Source organism: Rattus rattus, chromosome 5, assembly GCF_011064425.1.
Source record: "Rattus rattus isolate New Zealand chromosome 5, Rrattus_CSIRO_v1, whole genome shotgun sequence".
Lineage (NCBI taxonomy): Eukaryota > Metazoa > Chordata > Mammalia > Rodentia > Muridae > Rattus > Rattus rattus.
In genome coordinates, this window is record NC_046158.1 from 125,115,713 (window position 1) to 125,143,657 (window position 27,945).

At 43.7% G+C, this 27,945-nt stretch overlaps 1 protein-coding gene across 1 annotated transcript in view; it reads left to right on the forward strand.

Annotated features, from left to right (window-relative positions):
* Slc24a3 (solute carrier family 24 member 3) overlaps positions 1-27,945 on the forward strand; it is a 407,093-nt gene that overhangs the window by 255,775 nt on the left and 123,373 nt on the right. Inside the window, exons 3-5 of the mRNA XM_032904340.1 lie at positions 13,989-14,063; positions 19,704-19,788; positions 20,136-20,239. Of these exons, the coding sequence (XP_032760231.1) occupies positions 13,989-14,063; positions 19,704-19,788; positions 20,136-20,239 (264 nt within the window). The remainder of the gene's footprint in view (positions 1-13,988; positions 14,064-19,703; positions 19,789-20,135; positions 20,240-27,945) is intronic.

Genomic DNA, 27,945 nt, shown 5'->3' on the forward strand with positions numbered 1-27,945 from the left:
ATGTTTCCACCTCAGGAATATTAGGGGGCATTATAAATTGTCAGTGTTACCATACCGTGAATACGTGGTTTAGATACATTTCCTTACATTTGAGATCCACCTATACAGTTGTGTGCATGTGTTGTGTGAAAGAACAACTTTTAACTGCCGAGCAGGGTTAAATTATGTATGTGCATTGAAGTTTGCCTGTTCATTCACTTGCTGGAAGACATCTAGGTTATGAAAACCTGCTATGAACATTCATGCAAAGTATTGTCCACAGATGTTTTCCTGTCTTTGGCATAAATATTGGGAATGGTATGTATATGCTAAATTTTATGAGAAGCTGCCAAACCTCTTCTTGACAATGTGACTGAGCTTGAATTAGTAACATAAGAGAATTCAAGCTGACCCCAATTCTCCCCAATACTTGACATGATTATATAATTAGTATTCGTTTATTTGTTTACATGTTTATTTGAGGTTGTTTGTGTGTTTTACTATTAGGCCACTCCCCTCCAGCTCTCAATCCTGCCTGTGCTGCCTTGCCCTGGTCTTGTTAGCTTTCTGATGTTATTTGAGTCTCTAACAGTAGCTATGTGTGGTTTCTGTTTGCATTTCCCTGATGAGTGATGATGTTGAATGTGTCTTCATGAGCTCCTTGCTCATCCATTTGTCTTCTAAGCGGGAGTGTCTGATGAAATGTTTGACTCACTTTTCATTGTGTTGATTTGCTTTGGACTCCTCACTGGTCTTCCTGTGTAGTGAATATAAGTATCATGAGATACATATTTCATGAGTATTTTCTCTGACTCTATGGCCTTCCTTTTCATTTTCTTGGGGTCTTCTGAAAAGTAAAGATTTTCATTTTATTTTATTGTTCCGGTTTGCAGGGTGTGATTTGTTTTACCAATCATTTCGTTTTCCTTTTCTGGTGTTTTCTTTCTCTTCTGTTTAATAATCTAATAAGTCTTTGTATAATTAAAAGGTCATAAATGTTTCCTTTGAGAATGATAATCTAGTAGCAAGAATTCCTAGCTTCTATCTCTTCTTTTTAATTTATCTCTCTGCTCACTTAATTCTAAATCAAAGAACCAGCAATCTTCTACTGTTAGATGCACTTAGAATCATTAATCTTTAACCCATGAAGAAATATTTGTAATAACTCTGGAAACTTCTAATTCTCTCCTGCAAAATGACTCCACTTGCTGCCAATACTCTTTAATTTTCAGGCTCTAGACAAGGACTTAGATAAAGCTAGTAATGTGCTAGTATATACATGCATACTAGTTCTCTCCTTAAAAGCTAAGTCTTTCATAGAAGCCCTAATTATTAGTGTTTGTAAATTCCCACGGTGCAAATACAACATGCCAGTTTCAAGGTACCAATGTTATACCAACTAACAAAACTCTTGAAAATCTGGTGGTTGGCTCTCAGGAACATCAGCCTGCTTCAGCATACCACCACAGTTGTTTACTTTAACTAATCTCCATGAGTCCGAACGTTGAGAGTAGTGGAAAGAAGGCAAACAAAGAAAGGGGAAGCCAACAAAGGGGAAGTTAAATCTCTGGTTCACTGTTGGCAACTGGACTCAAGCCCACTGAGGACTCTGTGAGGTCTACTGCACTCCACAACTTGGAACTTACCCATAGAGGACAAAGAAGATTGGACCACTAACTCCCTGATTCCTACATCACTTTTGTAGATAATTGACACTAGGTTCTTAAGACTTGGGCACTTTTAAACATCCCTAGGGATAAACTGAGGGACATTGTAGAGTAGTAATAGAAGTCTCAGGCAGAAAGACAGAGCCACATGTGAGGTGAGGAGCTATCCATTATCTGAAATGGGCCAAGAGGTATAGCCAGTCCATACAGCACACAACTTTTCAAGCCTTGGATTATCACACATCTGTTACCCATTATCGCCCAAGAGCCATAGTCAAAGTCATCAGTCCCTGTCCATGCAAACTTGCTGAGAAAATGTGATGGGAAAAAGGCACCTTTGGTGTCCATTAAATAATACAGTGGAATCAAAGTTCCCAGTTGACCAGAACCTAGTATGGTCAATATTCCCTCCAGTAGTCATAACAACCATTCTTCTTCCATCGATTAGTAGACTGTTTCAAAGAAGGGAGATTCTTATTTCATTTCCTTAAAGTAGCATTTAGTACCAACAATAGAATATAATAAAATAATTTTCCCACCCAAGCTCCTTAATTATAAAAATTATATGTAATAACGGGATATGTTAGGGCAAGGAACATGTTACAAACTGGTAGACCAGCATACTTGCATTCTTTCCTCCCTCACTGTAAGTGTCTTGAGCTGTGGGAGCAATTTGTGTCCCACTGACTTCTCTTTGCTTACACATCTGACCTAATGTTTTTGTGGTTATGTAAATTAGAGAAAATCTTATCATGACAAGGAAGATGGTTTCCTCAAAGCAATATTCCAATCTTTCTTGGAGCAAAATAGAAGCTGGCTGCAACCCTGTCTTCTCCTCTGGGAGAAGATCCCACAGCTGTGGAGCAGATGGATCTAGACTTAGACACCATCTGTTTCTCACTGGCAATTAAAGTTGAATCCAGGATGGGTTGGATTTGACCATTGAGTTGGCCATCTCCATTGACCCCCAGGGACCCCTCAATCATGTGTTTGTAGGAATGTGAAACTTGGGCTGGGCTTCTTTGGATGGCCATCAACTCTTATGAGACAAAGGAAGAAAAGGAAACCAAACTCTTTGGCAAACTATTCGTGTGTGGTTACTTCTATGGAAGTAGCCACCACATCCAGAGAACAATAAACCTCTTTCCTTGTGAGGAAAGGGAGTGTAAGGAAGAATATGAACAGCTCTCCAAGTCCCTGCTCGACTGTGGGCCCCACTTCTCTAATATATTGATTAAGATAATAATGACTTTCCCCATCAACAATGCTAACATGTTTTTGAATGTTTGCAGCATTCTAGTTATTATGCTCAAAATTTTACATGCATTATCTAGCTTCAAAACCACCAAATAAGGCAAATAATATTGTTTCTTTCATTTTTGCAAACAAGGAAAAAGTAAAAACCTAGTAAGGTTAAATTATTCACCTAGTATCACACACCCAAAGTATGACCAAGGCTTCCGTGTCCATCTTTGTGGCAGTGGTATCCTGCTTCACGACTGCACTATCTTTGATGCTTCCCTTCACTTCCTTACAATGAGGAAGAGCAGTAATCAGGAAACGAGTTCCCCCTGTTCTGGCTTTGTAGAGCATAAGCAGGAACTGTAAAAACTCAAGGAAAAAACTCTCTTCCAGGAGGCATCATAACCTTTCTAGCCTTAGCATTCTACTCTTGTACCCTCATGTGCTCTACCTCTGCGTGCCGTTAGATGGTTTCCTGGGTTCCTGTTTTCAACATAGGAAGCCCTAGGGAGAGTAACTGAATGGCTATTTAAATGTTACTGTCCCACCTTTCAGCCATATCTCCTAATGCTGCTGTCAGCATCTACAAACTACAACAAGTCCACTTTCTTTGTCACCATGAGAACGCTATGGAGTGTTTCTCTAACAACAATGTGGGTTTAAGTACAGAGGTTTAGGACTATATTTCTCTTGAACCTTGATTGCTTCTTAAGGCCAAACAGATTGCAAGGACATAGGGAACGCAGTAGCCATGCCCTAACTCACTGTTTTCCCTGGAGTCTCCCTGAATTTTAATCTAGCTAACATCAGCCGGAGAAGAAAGAGTAGTCCATGTGCCCAACCAAGCTAATTGCCTGACAAGAGAGGTTTTGAATCTCCTACTTAAAAGTCCATAGTAATTATCTGGCAATTATTCTAATGCATTGTCGTTGGAGTGTGAAGTTGGAAGGACTGGAAGAGAAAGTGTGGGCTTAGCCTAATTTGAAAGACTAGATGGCAAGCAACCAAGTGAAAGTGAGAGTTTATGCCCCACACAAACCAGACCTGTTGACTTCATTCATTTGCACATACAGCTCAAGACTGGACCTCCTGCCTACACATCCAGTTTGCTTGTTCTTTGTGCCCATCTCAGGAAGGATCCAGGTATATTCCCAGGGTAATCTAACATAGTAGCCTTTCAACACTATTGCCAGCACATCCATGGGACTAGGTTGAACATACTGAAAAGACACACAGTTAAGGAGGTGGTTTTATTCTGAAAAGGTTCTTGTGGTTTGTAAATAGCTATCCAAACCTAAGTTCAGGGTGCCAGTCTGCTGGGGCATCTAGCCAGCACCATAATGATGCTGATCAACTTGGATTCTAAGTCCTTTCTCAGTGAAAGACAGGATGGGAAGAGGGAGGTAGAAAGAAAGATTGGATATTTCATCCCTGCTCCTTCCTAGCTTTTCAGGGTCTAGTAAAACCCTGGCAGTGATAAGGGAATCAGCAAAGACTGTTTGGGTGTCTAAACCTTTGCAGTAGTAGGGAACCCTTACCTTGGCCAGAACCATGTACAAGCACCAGGAAGGGAATTGTTCCAATGTGGTGGATGCCAAAAAGGGGGTTCACAGCAGATCTTTAATCACAGAGAGTCCTAGGATCCTTTAGAAACAGAGAGTACACTGTGCTTCCTTGGACTATCTGCATCAGAACTACCTTCTGCTTGTTAGCAATGCAGATTCCTGGGTCTCAGCCCAGACTTCACGAATTAGATCCTCTAGAGTCTGCTAGGGAGCTCACATTTTATCAGTATTTCCTGATGACTCTTATACACATGGGGCAGTGATAAAAGTTACCTGTGACCTTTTACTCATGTATTAGAAAAATCTAACATAGGTCTCCAAAAACCTATTTTGGAAGGAGCCATGTTACAGGGGACAGTGTAAAGTCACTTCCTAGCAGTGAGAAATGTCTGAGATGTCCACTGAAGACCTATATCCAGATTTTACTTTTTCTATTGTGACTTTATACCTATGCTCTTGGACAGGGAAAATGCTGAACACCATTGAGCAGTTAGTGAGAAAAAAATGGTATAGCATAGAGAGCAGAGTCAACCACAATGTGTCATATATGTCAAAATAGGAGAGATCATTTGTGATGTATTCGTAGTATTAAAATAACAAAAGTGTAGGAGGATGGTTATGCCAAGTATCCAATCAAAATACCATATTGAGACTTTGGATTTTGCTTAGTGTTAGAGCAGTTGCCAACCAGATATTAGACATCCCAGTAATTAACACACACACACACACACACACACACACACACACACACACACACACACACTTTACATTATCAATACAAATATGTTGATCAAGAAAAGAGATGTAATTAAAAACAAAATTAATTCACGAAGCTTCCTTCCTTTGGAAATTGGGTGCTTATTGACCCAGCTTAAGGTTCCTATCTTAAGGGAGATCCCCACAGAGGGAATTTAATCAGGCAGGAGGACAGAAGCAGTGGTAGCCAGCCCTCTTCCTGAGATGCTCTATGGCCTGGTGATTGAGTGTGTATACTCAGGAGGTTCACACTCTGCTTTTATCTTAAGCTAGCTGTGTAGCCTGAGGCAAGTCCCTGACTGAGGATGTTCAGTATCCCTTCCTACAAGTTGTAAAAGAGCATGGCTGACACGCAAAGCACTGTGCAAACCCATGTCACCATCTGCATCAGCCCAGGTTTACCTGCCTGTTCCCAGACCTCTTTTCAGTGGACGTCCAGCAGGGGCAGCAGAAGTGGATGCCTTCCTCAAGGACACAAGAGCCAATAAGTCAGGCTCTTGGCGGCACAAGCAAAGTCATGTGGAGTAGGATGAGCAAAGAGAGAAGACAGAAGGAAGCCCATGAGTGTGGAGATGTTTAGCAGGTTCTTCCTCTACTGAACTACCTTCCCAGAGACAGCAAAGTCTCCAGGCTCCACAACAAGTGACTTCTGATGCTGTGCATCTGAAGGCTTCAAATACAACTGAGCAGCTGGTCGGCTGTTTGCTTGTTTGTTCGATTCATTCATTCACTGTTGGGCTGGGGATTCACACCAGAGCCTTGTGCATGCTAAGAAAGTTTTCCACCCTTAAGATGTCCCAAGAGATATCTAGGACATCTAGGAGTGCTGAATTTTTTTCAAAATAAAGTTGTCATAGAATTCGTGTTAATGGAGCAAGTGTCAATATAATCCTTTCCATTAGAATCCAAGCCCAAACCCCCTTTATTTATCTTACTGGTCTTTTACTTAAATGTTATGGTTTCCAATGTAGTGTTTTCATGGAATTTCTGTGTGTCTCTCTGTGTCTGTATGTGTTTTTATGCTTTTCCCTTAGCTCTCTTTCTGTCTTGCTGAGTGTAATTTTGGTTTGTTTGTTCGCTTGTTTGTTTTCTAATGAGAAAGAGAAAAGGGGGTGTGGATTTCTGTGGGCGGAGAGGTGAAAAGAATATGAGAAGGAACTGGGGGATTGGAAACTGAGATCAGATATGAAAAAAATCTATTTTCAATAAAAATTAAAATTATGAAAAAAATTCAAGACCCTGAAACGTCCTTAAGGACCTTCCTAATGCCCCTGACTAATGATGACAGGTACATGCAGACAAACCCTCTAAATTGACAGTGGACATTGTTTCTGAAAGTGGCCCATCCTGATTTCACCTTGGCTTATTCCTCCCACATTCTCCCTTACCTCGCTTCCCCTTTGCTTTAATTTGGGATGTTCAGAAACAACCTTGAGACAAAGGGTTGAATATAAATGGTTATTGTTGAAAGAGCTGACGTCACTGGGAACTGGGAAGTGGGGCACGGAAGGGAAGGGTATTGAAATAAGATACATCAACGGGCACACAGCCCTCTGGGCATGTGGCACCCTGTACAGCTGGAAACCGGCCACCTAGTCACCCTACCGAGAACTGAGGGAGTGAGGCGCTGATATAGCAGCTCCCGTGGGTTATTGCTTGAGGATTCCACAGAGGGTTAATTATTGAGCTTTTTTTCTACAGCTGAAGTGGGTTTTGGCATTGGAAACGTAGTAGTGTTTTAAATTTTGCTCTAGTAATATAGCAAGATGGAGAAGGAACCAAATACATTCTTCATCCCTGCCAACCCTTTCCCTAGCCATCTTATTTGAAACTGCATCTGTGTTATAAGGCTAAGCCTGTCTCTCTGTGGTCACTAGCATCCCTGAGTCAACAGTAGACACAGGATCAGCTCGACCATAACTTCATGGGGCCAGGAGACACAAAGCTTGTTATGAGAAAATGACTTGATTTATTTACCTATTTTGTATATATATGCATATAGTGTGCGCACATACGAATGTAGATGTATGTAGGGCAAGCTCACTGATTCTGCGAGGCTGGTCTGGTGGTCTGTGAAGTTCAAGGAATCTACCTGTCTCCCCACCCTCATCACCCAACCCCAATGCTGGGATTACAGACATGCATCGCCAAGACCAACCTTTACAAACTTGCTCAGGATCTGAACTCAGGACCTTGTGTTTGCACAATAGGCACTGCACTGACAGAGAATCTTCTGAAAGCCACAAAAACACTTTTAAATGTAATCATTTTGTTTTTCAAAGCCCAATCCTATGAGCACTTAAAATGTTGTAAGAGATGGGGAAAGATCTACTTTTCTATTAGTGAGCCACAGTTCCTGGGAGGTTTAGATCCATAGACCCTGCCTATGAAGGGTTTCCCCAGCTCTTCATTCATGGAATCTAAAGACAGAGACAGGAGGGAAGATGATGTAGTAAAAGGAAATTATCTGTGAAATCTGCTGACTGTAGACGCCACATAAAACAGCAGGGTGAAAGTCACGCTGCTCAAATACATTTTCCCCACTATTCGGAAACATTTATGGATATCAACATTTCAGCTACAGCCTGTTCACCTCCATTAAGTCACAATCCACAAATATCTCTGGTTACATTGGGCATTTTTTTAAGTTTAACCACTGTAGCCAAGTTCTTCAGTTTTTCATTGTTTCTGTTCCCAACGCTGCTTGTATGGTTTCTGTGCTTGTGCGTGCGTGTGTGTGTGTGTGTGTGCGCGCGCGCGCGTGTGTGTGTGTGTGTGTGTGTGTGTGTGGGTGTATGTGTGTATGTATGTATGTATGTATGTATGTACATGTGTGTACATGTGCATATGCACACAGGATGTGGATGTGTTTGTGAATGAGTGTATGAGCATGTGTGTGCTCACATGTGCAGACAGGTACACACACAGAGGCCAGAGGAGGATGTCAGGTGGCCCGCTCTGTCACTCTCCTCCTTATTCCCTTGAAATGAATTTCTCAGTGATCATGCAGTCAACAATACCCCCACCCCCTGTGATTTTTCTGCCTTATCCCTATCCACAGCCCCACCCCCTCCTCTAGCTTCACATGTCTTACATGCCATGCCTGACTTTTTATGTGAAATCTAAACCTGGTCCCTCACACTTGTTAACAAATGCACTAAGCAGTCTCTTTAGCCTGCAGTTCTGTTTTTATGAGTCCCAACAACTTTGAAATCATCTAATGAAACAGTGCTTATCTTTAAGTTTCAGCTTAAGAGCCACCTCTCCTATGAGGCCTTCTCTAACCTCCTTACAGTCCCTGTTCAACAGAACATCTATCCACCATGTAAGTTAGAGAGAAGCATGGGTCAAGGATGGAAACCACAACCAATGGGGACTAAAACAAAGGGGTTTCCATCTCTCACATAACAAGTGCAAAAGGATAGGGTTTCAGGCATCAGCTCCACTGGAAATCCTGGGTCTTCACTACCCTTGTCGTGTTGGTATATATCCTTGAACTTCTTACCTCACACCTGTAAAATGATTGCTGCCATTCCAGAGGTCAAATTAAAATTCAAAGCATGAAGAAAAGATGAATTAGATCTAGGCCTATTCACATTGACAGAAACAGTGCCATACAGCCATAGCTAGTTTCTAGGGATACTGGAGAAAATAATGATATTATTCAGCACAACATTGGGATTATATTTGTGAGATTAACAAAATGAATGGCCCGTGGTTAGGCAGCCACCATGCCAGCCATGTTGCAGAACTCAGTCCTATGATCTCAGCTTATTAGGAAGCCACTTGTCTTCAACTCTCCAAACTAGACCTCACATCATTCCTGTTTGTCCAATGACAGTGACTCATTACATCTTAGAGCTCCTACCCACCAGGTCATCTGGCTTTGAGTTGGTGCCTTGACACAAGACTGTTAAATTAATGAACAAAGAATGTTTTAAAGACTAACGTTTGACATTCTTGGCACAAATGTATTTCTTTCTCTTGGTGGTCTCTGAGTAGTATATTCTTTTAGCATAGGAAGTGTACCTCAGTGGAAAGAAATGGTTGTAGTCCTCCTGCCCTTGGAAGTTCTGTGTCATTTTGTCACTTAAGTTTGAAAGTCTTCCTTCCGGGTAATCAGTCACTGTGACTATCTTTGTTACTTTTTCTGTGTCTCTATTGCCACATACAAAAACAATCACTTGACTCAAATGTCCTTGGTTTTAGTTGATTTGTTGAACTTGAGTTAGGCTTGGCCAGTCGCAGCTGGTCTATACTGGAGAATTATCTTTTTGTCACCGATCTCTCTGACAGGCTTGGCAAGAATAAGTAGAGTGAAGGGTGCTGCTGCTTGTCTTTTCCTCCAGCAGGCTGGCTTGACCATGTCTGCACAGCACAGCCACTATTGCAACAGTAAGAGTGGATTGTGAGATGTGTCCCTTCACCCAGGTGCCTTTGCCCATTTTTTTCTACATGCTTCCAAAACAACATGGTAAGCCACCTACATGGCACACTGATTGGTCCCACCTTGGAGGCTTCACAAAGTAAGAAGAGTCACTTGAACTTACACAATGTGCAAGGGTCACATCAGAGAGTTGATGTGCCTTTCCACCTTTCTGAGTATCCTACCACACTACAGGCATTTCTTCTGCTAGATATTAGCAGTAATACTAGATGGGCTGGAATCATTCACATCACAGAAATCATTCTGTGCCAGCCCAGCCTGGAACATGGCAGATATAAATACATTGTAGATGTGGCTGCCTTTCAGAAAAAAGAAACCTAGGTTCATGAACAAACCCCATTCATACTCCTGACTGTGCAGAAACAATGCCAATGTGCAGATTCCTACTCTGACAGCTCTCCTAAGCTCCAAAGAAGAGAAGACCCTGTGAGCTTCAGATTCGAGATAAAGCTCCAGAGGTGACCTGCCCCTTCCCTAGGCACTCCCATCATCTCCACTCCAGGCCTCACATTGGCTTGTTCAGATTTCAGATCTGTCTTGTACTTTACAGAAAACCTTATAAGAAAGTGTGAAAGCGAATCAGCGAGCCTGACAGGTAGCCCTAAAGTAGGGGGCTGGGACTCATGTTTCTCTCTCTGAAAGGTTAGAAGAGGCAGAAAAGCAGAAGGCACGTTAGAAATCAGAGGCATCATGAGTGAGCCCAGACTTGTGTAGAGAGAGCTGGGCTCAGAGAAGGATGGAGAAGGTCCTGAGGTTTAATCCAAGCCTCATCATTTGCTTGTCATATCTCCTTCCATTATCTGAGAAATGGACTCAGGGTCTGCTTGCCACCTACAAGTACCAGAAGAACTAAGAGAGACAGTTCTGTAAAGGACCTATGGTAGAATCTCCAACAGGGGATTTTATTAGTCTCCTCTTCTGTGATTTCCTCCATCCTTTGGAAATGTAGGACAGTACAAATGAAGCAGAAAGTGCCTTAGCCTTCTGCAAAGATTTGTGCCAGTTGCATGGAAAGTCCCATAGATGCGCCACCTCCTGTCAGAGTCTTGCACCATCTGGACTTTGTTTTGTGTCCTTTGTTCTTTTAGGTTGTGTATTTTGTTTTCTTGGTGGGAACCTGCTTTTCTATGAATCTCATTGGAGAGATTGACAGAGGATTATAACCATAGAAATAGCCTCTCCCTCACTCCTGCTCTGCAGAAGCCAGAAAGTGCCCTACAGCAGGCAAGGAGCCTCCACACATCTCACAGGCTTCATAGCATCTCCAATATGCTGTCTGATTGACAGTGGATATCCCCACCTCGCCTCCCCCTATCTCATGAACCAAAATCAGTATGATTTTCCATCGTCACCTCGAAAGCACCGAGAGCTTGACAGATCTGTTCATTTCTCATCCAGGCTCAGTGTTTAGAGTATTGGATGGAGGTTCTGGTCTTGCAATTAGATCAATACTCAATATGGGAACACGCTCTTACTGAGGGTAACAGAGCCAGCTGCTCCAATGAGCTGACTCTGTCAGTGATGGACAGCTTATTTAAATCTTGCTTAATCCACAGATGTGTTGCTCTGTATTTCAATTACTTAATTTGGCTGTCCTTTCAAGGATAATGTTAAAGCCTACATGTCATTGGATCAGCCAAGTCACACAGCAAAAGAGGGTTTGAGTCTATTACAGTTGGGGGAGGTATTTCTGGCTGATCCACCAGAGCTGTAAAATACAGCATTAATTTTTTATTTGATATATTCAAAAATGCTACAGGCAAATGATTTTGCATAGATTATGACTATATCAAGCATTAAAAAATTATTTTAGAGCCTTCTCTGGGTGCCACTCTTCCTGGCTTCTCAGAGGTCAGCAAAGTAAAAAAAAAAAAAAATTACCTCTAAAATTTTCTACCACCAACATAAATCACACATGAAATGCAAATTTAGGGCTAAATGGAAAAATATGGCTTATGATTATAAGATAGGTAGACTCATTCTGGATAAAAGATGGCTATTACTTTGACAGAATGACAAATTCGTGTGAAAGTGTTCGTATATGTATGAGTCAGCCTACATACACACACACCTAAACAAGTTAGCAAAAGAGAGACTAATTTGTACCATTTTCATAAAGCAGTGTAGTACAGATACATTTTCTCATCACTATCTGTCCACACAATCTCTCCTGACAGCATTGCATGGAACAATGAGTCACTGATCTAACCATCCCCTGTGGTCTATTTTGGTAGGTTTTGATAATTTAGCATAGTCTGAAGTTTGGACACTTCATCTTTGTGCTTTTGTGTAACATTTCCACAAAATGGAGTGTTACATTGTATTTGAGACTTTCCCTGTCCTGTGGGAGAGAACCAACACACACACACATGGAAAAAAGTCAAGTGTATACAAGGGAAGCCAGGGAACTAAATTAGTGCACTGGCCAAGAGTCAAAAGTCTGAGATCATTTCCAGCTAGGACTGTAGCAAAGACCTCAGGAAAGAAAGCTGTAAGCAACCAAAACTCTGCTAACAGGCTAGGTGCAAGAGGCAGAGCGTTGGCTCGTGAAATCTGGAACATTCACTTGGTTTCAAACTGAGCTGAGATCAGTGTTCCCATGATGTCTGTGTGTGTGTGTGTGTCTGTGTGTGTGTGTGTGTGTGTGTGTGTCTGTGTGTGTGTCTGTGTGTGTGTGTGTCTGTGAGAGAAAGAGAGAGACAGAGAGAGAGACGGAGAGAGAGAGGGAGAGAGAGGGAGACAGGGAGAGAGAGAGAGAGAGACAGAGAGAGAGACAGAGAGAGACGGAGAGAGAGAGGGAGAAGGAGAGGGAGAGAGAGGAAGAGAGAGGGAGAGAATGTGAATGTGTGAATATGTGTGTATGGGTGTGAATATGTACCTGTCATTCCTCTTGGTTCTGCTTCTTAATGTGGTAACATCATTATCAGTCTCTCTCTATATGACTATTTCTGGCAGCTACATACTCAAGGGTTATTTATATTCTGTTAATCACTGCTTGGCCCTCCTATCCACCAATCACTTTGTGACAAAAACTGTCATGTTCTGGTTTCTGGCCTGGGTCTTATGCTGTGCCCTGGGTAACTGGGGCCCACACTGTGGAATAGTAAGCAGTGGGAAAATATGAGAGGAGACAGTAATAAATATACTAGTGGGGATGCTGGGGATTGAGCCAGTACTGGTAAACACTTTAGGTTACAAACAGTGGATTATTCCAAGCCAAGCAATGCAGCGATGTGCTCTGGAGTCCGGAAGCCTGGTGGGCTCTAAGGCCACATGATCTGTGGCTCTGTGATGACACTGAGGACTCTGCTGCTTTCCAAGTCAGAATCAACTTCATCCTACCTCTAAGAATCTCACACTTCTTCTCCACAGCCAGCAACAGAGAGTGAGAAATGTCTCTCTTTGGAAAGTTGATAACTCTTTCCTTTTATCTGATTAAATGGTCCTAAGTCATATGCCTACCTCTGAACCAATAGCCATCTCCACTAGGAATACTACACACCAACTGGCCAATCCATATGTAATCCTGGAGAAAAAGGGAGACACCTTCTACCTGGGGCACTGTGAATATGGGAAGGTGCTGGGGTCCCCCGGAAAAGTGAGAGGTGTGTTGTGGGTGGTCACTCAACACTGGAACCCAATCAAATGCTCATTCTTAGAGATGATACCTTGAATGAGGAAAAGGACAATCTCTGACTAAAAGGTAAAATTCTAGGGCTGCCCTTGTGATAGCTGACCCCAATGGGGAGGCCAGTTTGCACAGGCTGTCCTTCAGAAGCCTCACCGGGACATGGTCGGCTCAGCTACTGGAGCTGTCAGACAGACCATGGGATGACTTCTGAGGGTGTAATAGTACTTACAAGAGAAAGTTCCAGTCTCCGTGAACTTCTGGTGATGGAAACTTGCAACAGACTGGTGACGTTAACCTTATAATCTACCCAAAGAAAGGCAAGATGAAGGGATATAGAGGGAAAGGTGGTCAGGGAGTCTGGTTGGCATTTGAAAAGCATGGTGGAGTGAAACAATGGTATATCTGAGGAGAATATCTATTCTTCTGCTCTGGGTAGAAGAAACAAGGGCAAAGGCTCTGTGGCCAGTGTCCATGGTCTTCTTGGCACCTTAGAAGGTGAACAAGAGACAATTAGTAGGTAGTGAGGTCAAAGGCGAAGCTAAAGCAAGGCTACAGGTCTTTCAGGAATTGCAAAGACTTTGTGTATACTCTGAATAAGAAGTTAAATTTATGATAAGAGACTATATTAAAGAAAAGATGATCAAACCCTTTCCCCTTAACTCTACCTAACTCTTAACTCTTTCTCCTCTCCTCTTTTCCAGGCCATGTATATGTTCTATGCACTGGCCATCGTGTGCGATGACTTCTTCGTCCCATCCTTGGAAAAGATCTGTGAGGTACGTGGAGGTATATTCCAGTGTGCCTCAGAGAGGCCTGAGGTGGGGACTCTGCCCTGGCATGTTCTAGCCTCGTCTCCAAGGTCCAGGGGAGTCATAAATGTAAGTACCCGAATGGCTGAGAGAGGATAGTATTAGCTCAGTCCGTCTGCATAACATTTCAGAACCTGGTGGATGGCTAGGATTTACTCCACATCGCCAGCTCTGCTGACTGCATCCATCATTACTGCTGGTGCTACAATCTTCTCCATGTATCTGTGGGAATAGTTCCAGACTGTGCCCCAGCAACATAATGTGTGGGCACTCCAGCATGTAAAAGGCATGAAGTAAAGTGTAGTGTTTGCAAACAGCCCACATAGATCTTCCTGTGTACTTTACCACCACGACTAAGTCCTGTGGAGACAGATGATGTATTGGGTTGCTTAGGTAATAGTGACAAGATCAAAGCTGAGTGTTCCTTGTAGGTGCAAATAGTTCTTTCAAATAACTCTGGTTCCCTGTGCATTAAACCCACAGTCCTCACGCCAGCCTGGAGTGTCATCTGTACATCGGGCTCTACTCCCCCTCCTTCCTTTCAGTTCTGCTGCTTCTTGTTCCCTATCATCATTTCTTCCCTCTGGCACTGCTGGGATAAGAAGCTACCCTACCACATGCCTCCCTCACACTCACTCTATTTATACTCTGGGTGGATGCCTGACTGGCACTGGGGCAAGAGAGCCAGGCAAAGAGTATTTGTTGCACACTGTACACATTATCATAGCTAATGCCAGGATGAACAGCAAGTTTAAAAACAAACATTCAGGGGCCAGCAAGATGATCAAGCACTGGCCACCAAGCCTGATGACCTGAGTTCAACCCTTAGGTCTTACACGGTGGGAAGAGAAAACAGACTTCGTCAAGCTGTCTCTTGACCTTCACATGTGTGCCCTGGTGTCTTCACTAACTGTACACACACACACACACACACACACACACACACACACACACACACACACACACACACACACACACACACTAAATATGCTCACCCTATCTAGAAAGTTCTCATTCCTCTTCACTTTCACCTCATGCTCCTGAGATCTATTTTTCTTACGTGCAAGCTTTGCAATTCCTTTTTTCTGTTTTTAATTCATTATCTGAGTTTCCAGAAAGGCCAGGAGTCATCAAGCTTTGTGGCCCCTTCTTACTCCACCCACAGCACCTGATTCACTAGGGTCCAACCACCAACAGAGGATGTGGCCAGAATCTATATTTCTAATCAGGTCTCTGGGTGATGCTGAGGATGCTAGTCTGCAAACCTCGCTCGCAAGATTATTAACCTAAGCTGTTTCTTCCAAGCCTTGGACGTTTGTTCATCTTGTACTTAGAGATAAGCCATTTTACAAACTGACCCTAGAAAGGTCATGGAAGTGTGTTCTTCTTTGCAGTTACAGCAGATCAAAGAAAGTAATGTGGCACCTGAAATGCACAGTACTCTAGTGGGGACATGAGTGTCACCGTGATCCAGCCTGGGAACAGGCTCAACTTGTGTCAAAGACGAGAAAATGTTTAGCCCTTAGTGGGGGTACTTGCAATCCTTTAGTATCTGTGGCAGGTTGTTTCCGGATGGTCAACTCCCTTCTTAAGGTAGTGGAAGACTGTGAAGTTCGAACCACAGCTAATGTCAGTGTTATGTATCTATCTGTCAGAGAATATTCCTCATAGGGAGATGATGAAGAAAGTGGTTGTTCCTGTTTAGTATGAGTACAAGTTCACTTTGATTTTTCATCCGAGATTAGCTGAGTCAGTGACTGAGGAGGACACCGGGCCCTTACCTACCACCAGTTGGTACTTCACACCTATGAAAGCAAACTTTGCTCCGCCTTTTCCCATGCAACATTTTTGTTGTTTCTAACAAAGGTGTTTATCGCATCCAAGAAATATAAATGCAGACATCAACTTGTGCCCTCCATTAAGGAAACACATAGAACTTTTGAGAACACACACATCCTTCTAGAGAGCAAGCAACCAGAACAGAAGAGAGTGGAGTGAGTCTTTATCACAAAGTTAAGAAGGAAAGAAAATGTTTGATGGGATGAAGACGCTGTTTTGACTGGGTCCCCGAGGTGCAGGAAGCTGGCTGGGTAGCTAAGTCAGTGTGTTGTGAGTATGCCCATCCTCTCTTTAACCATGTCTAGGACTCTACCACAGTTAGCTTTCCTCTAGGAATCAAGAAGGCAAGGCTCAGAGACTCAGATTATCCCACCCCAGGCCATACAGCTGTTTAGGAATGGAGTCAATGTCTGAGCCCAGGTCAGTCTGAGCTCACCACTGGGTCATCTTCACACCTCTTGCAGCTCTGTGACAGGTTTTTGTCAAAACTGACTCCACCTCTAGGCTCCACAGTGTCCATGGAGAAGGAATGAAGATGGAGGGCCTCCCTTCCCAGAAGGCTCCCTGTTCCCAACCACATCTGGTTTTAGGAGCAAAGTAAACTACAAGAAACCATGCTGTGCCCCATGCCTATCACTGAGTGCAGCTCCATGTACTTATAGCTATCCTAGTTGCTGGACTATTGGCATGCCTGTAGAAATGGTGACAGAATTTGGATCTCCTTGGAGATCCCATGTTTATGACTTCTGAGAGCCTGTGGTCAACTCTCCCTGCAGTTCTATTCTTTCACAGGATGGAGAGGGAGGGAGGGGTGATGGTACAGGACCACCCCCTTGCAGCCTAGAAGGATTGCCTAGCCTGGGATTCCCTATACCACCTTTCATTCCCCTAATCTCTATGCTGAGAGATGATACTGTACGCTCAGTGCTTGCTCCCAGAATAACCTGGGTTAAACAGAGATGTTCAAGAAGACGTTGTTTAGACTTTGGTGGAAAAATGATTCTAGAAATCCACATTGCTCAATAAACCATAGCTTGGAGGAAGGGTCAAGTTCAAGCCATGAAAAATGTAGAGCAGAAAAGAAAAAGGAATGCCAATACGATGACCAAGCATGGCCGCCACAGGTCAGGTGAGTCACTAAGTTTTAGACAGCCGTGCAGTTCCATCAGGGAACATACAAAGGTGTTAGAGTCCTTTGTCTACAGTAAATAGACAGACTCTGCTACACAGAAGCTAAGACAGAAAAGGGATGTTTCAGAGACAGCCGACAAGCAAAGGCTCATTAGGGAGAGGAACATGGCATTCCTAGTCACGAGGTAGCAGCCTCAAGTTGGTCAGAAGTTTGTGCTCACACAAGGATATCAGATGTCAAGAGTAGGAAGGCTTTAGGGCCAGGTGGAAATTATAAAAGCAGTAGTGGGGCCTCCTGGGCTGTGGGATGGGGGTGACCGCCCACTCGAAATACTGTAAACACTGAGCTAGGCTCTGCCTCAGCCAAGCTATTTGCCAAAGGCTGGGAAGGAAACTAAAGAATGCACAGCCAGGCTCTGGCCATCCATGGGCTTAGTAACCACTAAGTAAACCACAACATTCCACCTTCTCCATATAGGTTCCACATCCAGGCATTCAACCTTGAATCAAACTGACCAAACTCATTTTGTTGTGGTTATTTGGAGGGGGTTGTGGGTTTTTTATTTTTGTGGGTTTTTTGTTTGTTTAGCTGGTTGGTTGGTTGGTTGGTTGGTTGGTTGGTTGGTTGGTTGGTTGGTTGGTTGGTTTGGTTTTTCAAGATGGGTCTCTTGTGTAGCCCTGGCTGTCCTGGAACTCACTTTAAGACCAGGCTGGCCTTGAATTCCCAGATCTCCCTGTCTCTGCCTGAGTGCTGGGATTAAAGGCATGCACCACTATGCTCATGGGATCAAACATTTTTTTTTTAAATTTGGATAAGTATGGGACAGATACAGACGATCTTCCTTATTGTTATGTCCTGGACAATACAGCAGTTTTTTACATGGCATTTACTTACATTGTGTTAGGGATTATTAGCAATCTAGAGATGATTGACTGAATGTGGGAAAATGCATCTATTATATACAAACACTGCATTATTTTCTATGAAATTTGAATACTGCTTAGATTTTACTATGTGGATTGGGGTAAGGAGGCATTCCTGGATCTAACCCCACTGATCTCAAAGGCTGACCGTATTCACAGAAAGCTGGATGAACCCAGTGGGGACTTGGTGCAGAGAAAAAGAATCATGTGATAAATTCTACTGTGGTATCAGGGCAGGGCTATGTGGAGGGATGGACCAAAGGAGCCATGCCTGAAGGAAAGGGCTCATTGACAGAACATTTCAGGGGGGAGAGAGAGGAGAGAGAACCTGAGCCACTGATGTTAATAGGAACGGGAGCCCAGGGTGTCCAGCTGTGGTGAATTATTCTCCTCTCAGGATGAAGCTAAGGAAAATTCTCCCTGGCCCTCATAATAGTCGCCAGCAATGCAGAAGCAAGAAGACCTCGTGACTGGTGATTCTAACAGGCCAGTGTGGCATTGCCAGACTGGAGTGAATTAGGTATAAAGGAGCGGGGAAAAGGAAGGAGCTATGGAGGCAAGAGTGAAACCGGACATAAGGCTTCATGAGCAACAATTAATCCCAGCCCATAGATCTTGGGAGGGAAGTGCAGCAACTCAAGGCCTTCCTGGTAGCCAATTCCTGACTCAAGTTGCCTTCCGGGCATCCCCACCCGTTGGGATTCCAGTGCCGGGGCTTCCCCACCAGCCAGGACTTTTCTTGCTAAGGTACCCTCTCAGGGTCTCCTCAGTACCTATGTGAATCTCAATTGAGTGTAGAGCCAAGGAACCCAGGATCCCAAAGAGCACGCCTCTATCAGACGCACCTCCAAGGCCATACTGCCTCTCTGTGGCCAAGCATGGAAGTGCAGCCGCTGGTGCTGCTGAGAAGGCTGGCAGTGGAGACGAAGTCTCTGCCCTGACGCCTGAAGGGAACTGGCTGCTTCCCATCAGCGGGCAGCTTACTTTCTGGGCCATGGTGGAATGCCAGAAAGCTAAACACACCAAGCAGCCTCTCGTGTACATTCATCTTGTGTTCTTGAAAATCACCTTCCCGGTTAGCAAAGTGGGTGACTTGAGGAACGGGGAACTGTCCCCAAAGATTTGGGGGAAATGGGCTGCGATCTTTTCTACTCCTTCCCAAGTCTTTTCACCTGCTGTGCCACCCAGAGTTCGAAGGTCAAGGATTTGGAGTGTGCTCCATGGGTCCACTTACCTCCTGCAAACTGGTTGCTGTGAGCTTGAGGTTATTCAAAGCACTGCAGTAGCCACGGTGTTTGCACGCAACTCTAGATTAAACACATCTCTTCTAAATCAGTGTCCACAGACACCTAGGGAAGCGAGCAGAGCTACCGTTAGACAGTGACTGCCCACCACTGTCCAGGATGCTCTCAGCTCACTACTCTACCCTCCTAGCTATTGACGCGACAGCCCCTTGATACATTTGGATGATGGACCCCTAAATCTTCTGTAGAGACTTTGACTAATGGAGTCGTATAGTCCCTGCTGGTCTTGCAAGGGAGCTTGCTGCGCAGAGAGTAGGAGCAGCCAAGCTCTGACTGCAGGGACAATGAGAGGGACTGAACCCAGCGCCTGGGTCCTTCTGAAGTCCGGTGCTCAGAACCTCAGCAGCCACAGTCATGTGTCTCCCAAGGTAAAATCCCACCTCACCTGTCTTGTCTTTGTCCCGTGCAGCGCCTCCACCTCAGTGAAGATGTGGCAGGAGCCACCTTCATGGCAGCAGGCAGCTCGGCCCCGGAGCTCTTCACATCGGTCATAGGTAGGTGATGCGAGGAGGATGTCTCAACTCTTATCTATATTGAGAGAAAGGGGTTCTGGAGAAGGAGGCCCTCAGATTTGGGTTGTCTCCCACTTATAAAATATTAAGTTCCTAGACCCCCCCCCAGGCAGAACCTTCCATTCTGCTGAGGTCATACAATGCTTTAACTATGCGTGAACTTTGCCTAGACCCAGGGACAGGGCCACTAAGGGAAAGTCTAACCTCTGGGTTCAAAATCTCCCTCCTCTGGAGCCTGAGCATAGTCTAGAACTAGGAAACGTCCTTCGAGCTCTCCTTGGAGTGCAGCTGGACCACTACAGCCACATTGGTTTTGGTTTGTGTTTCAGGAGTCTTCATCACAAAGGGCGATGTGGGAGTCGGCACCATCGTGGGCTCTGCTGTGTTCAACATCCTGTGCATCATTGGCGTCTGCGGGCTCTTTGCAGGACAGGTAGGACTGATGACTCCTTTGTGATGGTTGTGCATGGCGTGGAGAAGACAGAAGTATGGAACTGAGGCAGGAGACTGCCATGTTGGAATTCACCCACAATGGCACCTTGGGCAGTGTGATTAGAGGTCTCCATCCTAAAACCACTATTATTTGGTTCCCAGGTTGATGGACTATTGAACCCGAGTTCCACATAGGGAATTGCCAAGCCTGACAGTGGTAACTATGAACTTGAAAGTGCACCCCCACACACCTCATTTTGAGAGCTACTGATCTGCACTCGAATGTGTGGTGCTTGCCTCAGAGGAAATGAGATAAATGAGAAAGACAGGGGAGATAAGAGGCAAAATTTTTCTACTTAAAAATTTCATCACTGTCACAGTTTAGGATGTCGCCTTTCTTCCTGCAGTCTGGAGCTTTTGTAGTCTAGAGGGGCCTTGAAGTCCAGAGTCAACCTAAGGAGACTATTCTAATGCCAGGGGGTATCCTGGCAGGGCTACTGAACTTTTTGAGTGTTGTTGTCTCTCTAATAGTCCCAAGGACTTGTTCAGAAGTCACCAGTGTATGCTATTGGACAACCAAGGTCAGAGCCTGAAGGTTCACGGATCGTCATGCAGCTTCCCTGTGGTTCTCAGAGCCTAGTTTCCTCAGAAAAATATTCATTAGAAATGAGATCCTCAGTCCTCGGCCAAAACACCCAAGACTCAGTATCTTCTAGAAAAACCTATTTCTACTATTTTAGATGTGACTCTACTGTAATATTGAGGGAGCCAAAATCTATTTCACCTGATCAGGAACCTCAGTGTAGTCTGGTTGGTATGAAGTTCGATCCTGGTGACCTTCTCTCTCACGTGTATCAGGTCTCTGTGTCTCTCAGAAGCTGCTGAGCATGCCATGATGTCAGTCTCTCAAATGAACACTTAAGAGTTGCCATAGAATTCACTGCTTATTCTCCATGGTCCATTTTAACTGCCCCCATTTCTATGCCAACTGATCTGCCTGCTGTGTTTGTTCCTTCCAAGCAACAGCAGAAGGACATCTTGATCTTATTAAACATCAGCTCCAGGGCTCCCTGGTGGACAGACTATCTCTGATAAGAGGGTCCTGGATTTGCTCAGGGTGACTGGGCTAAATTTTTTCTGCTTTCTCCATGACCCATTGTGTTGAAGTTAATGGGCCCTCACTGTAATGTTCCTGGGTTCTCCTGCATAGGTAGTTAGCGCCAAAAGAATGAGCTGCATGCCTGCCTTTACTGCTGTTACCCTCCCCTGGTTCTACCCTGCCTGACCAGCTCATCATTGCTGTCCAGAGATGAAGAGTCACACCAGCGGATGCTGTTGCTCTTAGCACTTTCTTAATTAGCACTGTCACCATTAGCGGTATGATGATTAGCCAGGCTGTTATTAGTGTTGTCATTAGTTCATTAGTCATTTGTACCTGCAGCTTGATTCTGAAGCAAGCCCTGAAGGGGAAGAGAGAATGTAAAGAAATGAAACAAATGGCTGGGTGATGTCTACTCAGTGCCACACAGCTAATTACTCATGAAGTGAAATGTAGTGTGTTTGTGGCTCGCAGTTCATCAGCACTCATCCCAAGCTTGGCTAGGACACCTGCTCATGGCCGCTGCACAGGTCATTGGCATCCATTTTTCCTCCTTCTCCAGGTCTTTGCTGACTGGTCTCAAAACCCTACCAGAGAAAGATGACAGCCAGAGCTTCAACTGGGAATAGCCACAGTTATTCCTAGCTAGAACTTCTTTTTCTTTCTTTTTTTTTTTTCTTTTCTTTTAAATCCTGTGCCTACTTGGGGATTTCCAAAGCCATGCACTTGCTGTTTTTGTAGATTCCCTCACATCTCTGCGGAAGGCACAGAATTGTATTTGGGAAGGAAGGTGAGCCAAAAAATCAGATTGACTTGGGATTGCATCTTGGCTCTGCTGTTTGCTAGCCTGGGGGATTTTGGAGAAGTTATTTTAGCTACTGAAACCTGATTCTTCTCATCTATAGAGTGGGTACAAACACATTTACTTCAGAGCGTTGCCTTGGTGATGAAACCTATCATGTTTAACACTAATAATAGTACTTGGTCTACAAGGAAAGTCTAAGCAAGTTAGATACTTTTATCAACTCTGGGACTATTCATCCCGAGGTCCTCACTACCGGATTCCACCCTACATCACTAGGAAGTTTTGGCCACTCAGTTGATGAAATGATTGACAGGGGTGTCTATAGCTCCCATCAGAGATAGGATGGGGAGCAGAGAGGGCAGGTAGAAGGTCTTGTAAATGAAAACAAATGATGGGTTAGCATAATGACATCAGAGGACTAATGCTTAATCCTAGGTGGTCTCTTGAGTGGTAGAAAAAGCAATCAGCAAGAAGTGAGAGTTGTCCTGCCTTACATTCCCAGACAGCAAAGCTGGTGCCATGGAATGTCACAACAAAAGACAGAAATCGGGAATTGAATGATTAATAAATCTAATCACGGCTCTCACTTAGCACTATTATTTATGTTGTTCTGCACTTTGACTTGGCTGAGAGAATTGCAGCAAGCACCCATGGGCCTCTCTAAATGCATTTCAGCATAAAGGACATGAGGAAGTCTGTCACCCTCTAAAATTAAAGTAATTAAGCTGTAGGGTTTGAGCTCCTGTCTCAATTAGGGTTTTGATGAATTCAGTGTAATTGAATGTCTGCTGTATTTGCAGTTTGCAAACATACCCGATGTCCTCAGTATTCGCCTGAGGTGCTTTGTGGAGTTTTTATGGGACAGGAGGAAATTGCTTCTTAGAAAGTGGCTTCGAGAGTGGTTCTGGGTATCCCACAAGACATTTACAGAGCTCTGGTCCTCCCAGTTTTTCCTTAAGAACACAGAAGACTAACAACGAAGTGAAAATATCCAGGTCTCGATGCACCCTTCTATTTTGCATATTGCATTAAAAGGACTCAGTGCCAATTTCCTAAAAACAATGTGCTTATGGATTTAAATCCACCATTCAGAGCATGTTAAGCTTTAAATACATAACCACAAACAGAAAGTAAACAGTTTAACTGTATCCCAGATTAGGACTTTCATATTCTGGTTATTACAGTCTGGCAGATGGCTCTGGTTTGTTATAAAAAGCTCCCACATTGGCTTCTGGCGTCCTTACAGTGTCCCTGATGTTCTTTGGCGAGGTCCATCCAATCTTGGCTAGGTTTGCCTTTCTTCAAATAGCACCCTGTCTAAGCTGGCTCTTTTTCACAAAACAGAGCAACACCAAGAGGTTATCCATCCCAGTTGAAGCTTGCTTTCATTTGAATATCCCAGAAGAAGACGCTAGGCAAGCAGTCAAGTGCAAGCAGTTAATTGGAAAGGTTGCCCCAGGGAAAAACAGGCAAGACATTGAGGAGGTGAGACAAAGAAGAGAAAGCCGCAGACAAAGGCATTAATGAGCAAGTTATCCCTAGCAGCAACTGGGATTTGATTCATCTGGGGGGACTGTTTCATAGGTGTTCAGTGATGTCATGTAAGAGGTAAGAAAGCTGGGGTACTGATCCACCAACTTTCACATCCCACTCCATTCTGCAAGAAACATGAATCCCTCAGCATTTCAGCTTTTGGGTGGCCAGATTCAGGGTGGACCTTGAGACCCAGAGAAAACCCCAGGCAAAGAGATGCCAGAGGAAGGACCTAAAATGGTAAAGTGGGGGAAGGGAATGGGCCCATAGCGTATACGCTGAGACCACAAGACTAAGGCTTCAAAATAAGTTAGCTGTGCAGACCCTGTCTTCAACTCCACTGGTGGTTACAAGCATGCAGATGAGATAAATAATTAAGAAATTATAGATATGGGTCTGTGGCCGTACAGTATTTGCCTAGTGTGTTTGATGTCTTGGGCTTGATCCCTAGCATTAAATAAATAAATTTTTAAGAAAGGTTTTAAAAGGTTATTTGTAATTCTTCATTTTCCAAAAGTGACCAAGGCTCCTTTCAAGTAGATCAATTTAGTATGAATTTGCTTAAACTTTTATTCTTGTGATATAATTGGTAGATCTATATAAAAGCCAGAAAAATCTTAAGATTTACCAAGGTAGAATATTCATGCAAGCTACTTGCACATTACATAGTGTTTAGAAACACTCATTGTAATATGTGTTATTACATATTCATTGTAAATGTGTGTTATTCCTTGTGTATATTTGTCATTTTGAACTATTTTGTATAAATAGTAATGTTTTTGTGTGTGGATGTGTGTGCACATGTGAGTGTGTGTGTGTGTGTGTGTGTGTACACATGTGAATGTGTGTGTGGTATGGTGTGGTGTGTGTATGTACACTTGAGAATGTATGCGTGTGGTGTGGTGTGTGCATGTGTGTACACATGTGAATGTATGTGTGTGGTGTGGTGTGGTGTGTGTGGTGTGTGTGTGTGTGTATACATGTGAATGTATGTGTGGTGTGTGTGTGTGTACACATGTGAATGTATGTGTGTGGTGTGGTGTGTGTGTGTGTACACATGTGAATGTGTGTGTGGTGTGTATGTGTGTGTGTACACATGTGAATGTGTGTGTATACACATGTGAATGTGTGTGTTTGTGTGTGTGTGTGTGTGTGTGTGTGTGTGTGTGTGTACACATGTGTGAGGGTTCTGGTGTGTGTGGAAGTCAAAGGTCAGCATCAGGCCTCTCAATCACTCTCTACTTGATTCTCTTACTAAACCCGGAGCTCATCAGCTCAGTGGGAGTGTCTGCCTCTGCTCTCCTAATGTTGAGGTGACAGATGTGCACTGAGACACACAGTGAAGATCCAAACTCAAGTTCCCGTGCTTGTGAGGGAGGCCTTTAGCAGCCAAGCTCTCTCCTTGACTAAACTGACATATTTGAAAGTTGGATCACCTTTCAAAAATGAAAAATTATAAAGATATCTTTTAAAACCTTTGTTAAAATTTTATTTATTTAGTGCTAGGAATCAAACCCAGGCATCAAACACACTAGGCAAACACTGTTCTGCCACAGATCCATATCCATAGTTTTTAATAAGGTATTTAAAGGAAGTAAGATGTATACAGCATGTAGTGTACTGTAACCTCCTGGGAAAAAAGTACAAATTAACAGTGACTGATAGTTAATTCTGCCTGAGGTCATAGCTTCATTAAGTAGAAAACTCTTCACTTAAAACTACATGCTTCACAATTCATATTAAAAACCATCCCAGGATGGAAAAATTAGCAGCTGCCATTCAGTGAGCTTATTCCGACACCACATCCAACAATGCTCTGTGAGTGTTTGTACAGATGCACTCGCTGAGTTTTAAGGTAAAAGGTAGTATTATCCTTATCAACAGGCTATGAAATGACCCCTAGAGACTTGGAAGGAGGCGTCTACTGAGGTAGTTAAGATTAGAATAGACACATCTACTGACGACATAATCCGCATAGGGAGCCTCTGGTTATAGAGCTTCCAGATATAACTGCTGTACTCTTATTTATGAGGCTGAGATTTTGTGTGTCCTTCAGAAGTTGACTTGAAGCAATGCAAGGAATGGTCATATCAGCAATATAGGGCTACCTGTAATGGAGGATGGATGCACTCAGCACGACTGAGGCGCATCTAGAAGCTTCTATTTTAATCCAAAATCTTCCACAGCTGAGCTTTTGCTTCACCAATAATGGAGATTTGGGCTGAGGAACATAATGAGAAACCCACAACCTCCTGTGTACACTGGTTCCCAGGTTACTGCTCTCCAGATGCAACCAAACACATCATCTGTCACGTTTCAGTTCTGGGACTCAATTCTGATTCCCCAAATTGGCTAGGGACTATGAACTATGAATTAAAACCGCACCCCACCTATTCCAAATCTGCCGTTGGAGGCCAACTATCCACTGTGATTAAGGAGATAACAGATGACCTCTGGAGGACTAAGGATCTGAGGCCTCCCCTGGGGTAGGATGAATTCATGTTTGGTCCTTTCAGAAGCAAGAAAGCATCGTGCAAGGTGCAGGGGTGGACCTAGGCAAAGATTGGTCCATAGAGAAATCTATCATCTGGATTCTATTACCTAAGAAAGTAGAGGTTCCCCCAACAGCTTCTGCAGGATATAAGCAATAGGAGACAGAATGCAGATCCAGACTCTAGGCCCAGACCAATTAGATCAGAGGAGTGAGTGGCTTTACAAAAGCCCCATCTTCAGGCTCAGCACTTCTCACACCAGTGCTGGCTCTGGGGAGGGGATCAGACGACCCTTCTGCATGAGCAGCCCTTCTGTGATGCCACAGTCATACAATAGGCTATGTCCTGGGGTGGTATTTGTTTGTTTTCTGATCCTAGTAGTACCATCCTTTCCCAGACTGTTCATGCCTCTTGACATTAGATCCATCTTCAGTCCCACATCCAGATGAGTAACAAAACCTCAAGTTTAGTTGCATCATAAGTGAAGGGAACTCTGGCCCTATTCTGCCTGTAATCATACCTGTTCTCTTCTCTGATTAGTTTTCTTTGATAGCAAATGAATGAATGAATGAATGAATGAATGAATGAATGAATGACAATAGCTGTTTCAGGCCTCATACACACATACCACATGGGCCAAGAAAAGAAAAAGAAAATGTCACCTTGCCCACCCTATTGTTCAGCCCCTACTTAACATCATCAAACAAAAATCTGAGTGGACCCATTAGATTTGACTAACTATTCTAACTACAGTTACCAAATTAGCTTGTTAGCAAGAACCACCCACACCTTCTCTCTAGAGATAAGAATCTAATCTATTCCATGTCAAAAGCATAGCTTCTGCTCTTTGCTTGTCATACATAGCACACAGTGCAGAGGCATGATGAAATGACTGAGCCCGAGCTGTATCTTAAGCTGTCTTAGCTTTCTTTCTGAGCTGGTCTCACACAGTGCTGTGGTTGCTATTTATACGGACATACACTGTCATTTCTGATCACATAACAAAGGAGGACTACTGTATCAAGGGATGAATGGATGGGTGGGTAAGTGGATGGAAGAATGGATGGATGATAGATAGATAGATAGATAGATAGATAGATAGATAGATAGATAGATAGATAGATAGATAGAGATAACCTTTGTGTTACTATGGCAAATAACTGGCAACAGTGATTTGATTTATTTTGAGTCATGGTTTCAGAGTTCATAATCTCTCAACCACATGTAGCCAAGCATGACATCATAGCGATGGGAACATATGGTAGAGACTCTTCTTCATTTCTTGACACACAGAAATCAGAGGGTGAGTCTAGAAGGGAACAGAGATAATACACACCTAAGAAACTGCTCAGCGACCTATGATCTGCAGATGGATGCCACCCCTGGAATTTCTAGACCCTCCCAAACTAGTGCCACCCAGGAAGAAACCAAGCATTGAGACCATGAGCCCTAGGGGGACATTTCACTGCAGACTACCATGGCGCATTTGTTGTCTGCTTTTTAATCAAAAGCTTCCAGTTTTCACAGTGGGTTCCCATGTCCCATCCCTACCCCAGCCCATGAGATCTCAGTTATTTGCACTAGAACAAGCACTTGGTATGACCATTGTTACTTGGGTTTGTTACCTGGTGACTATAGCCATTCTGGTGACTATGATGAGCGCCTCTCCATGCCTTCAGTTTGCACTTAGAGGCATGACTCTGAGCATCTTTTCCCATGATTATTTGCCCATCTTCCTTGGTGAAAAGTCTGTTCAAATCCTCTGTCCATCCGTACTG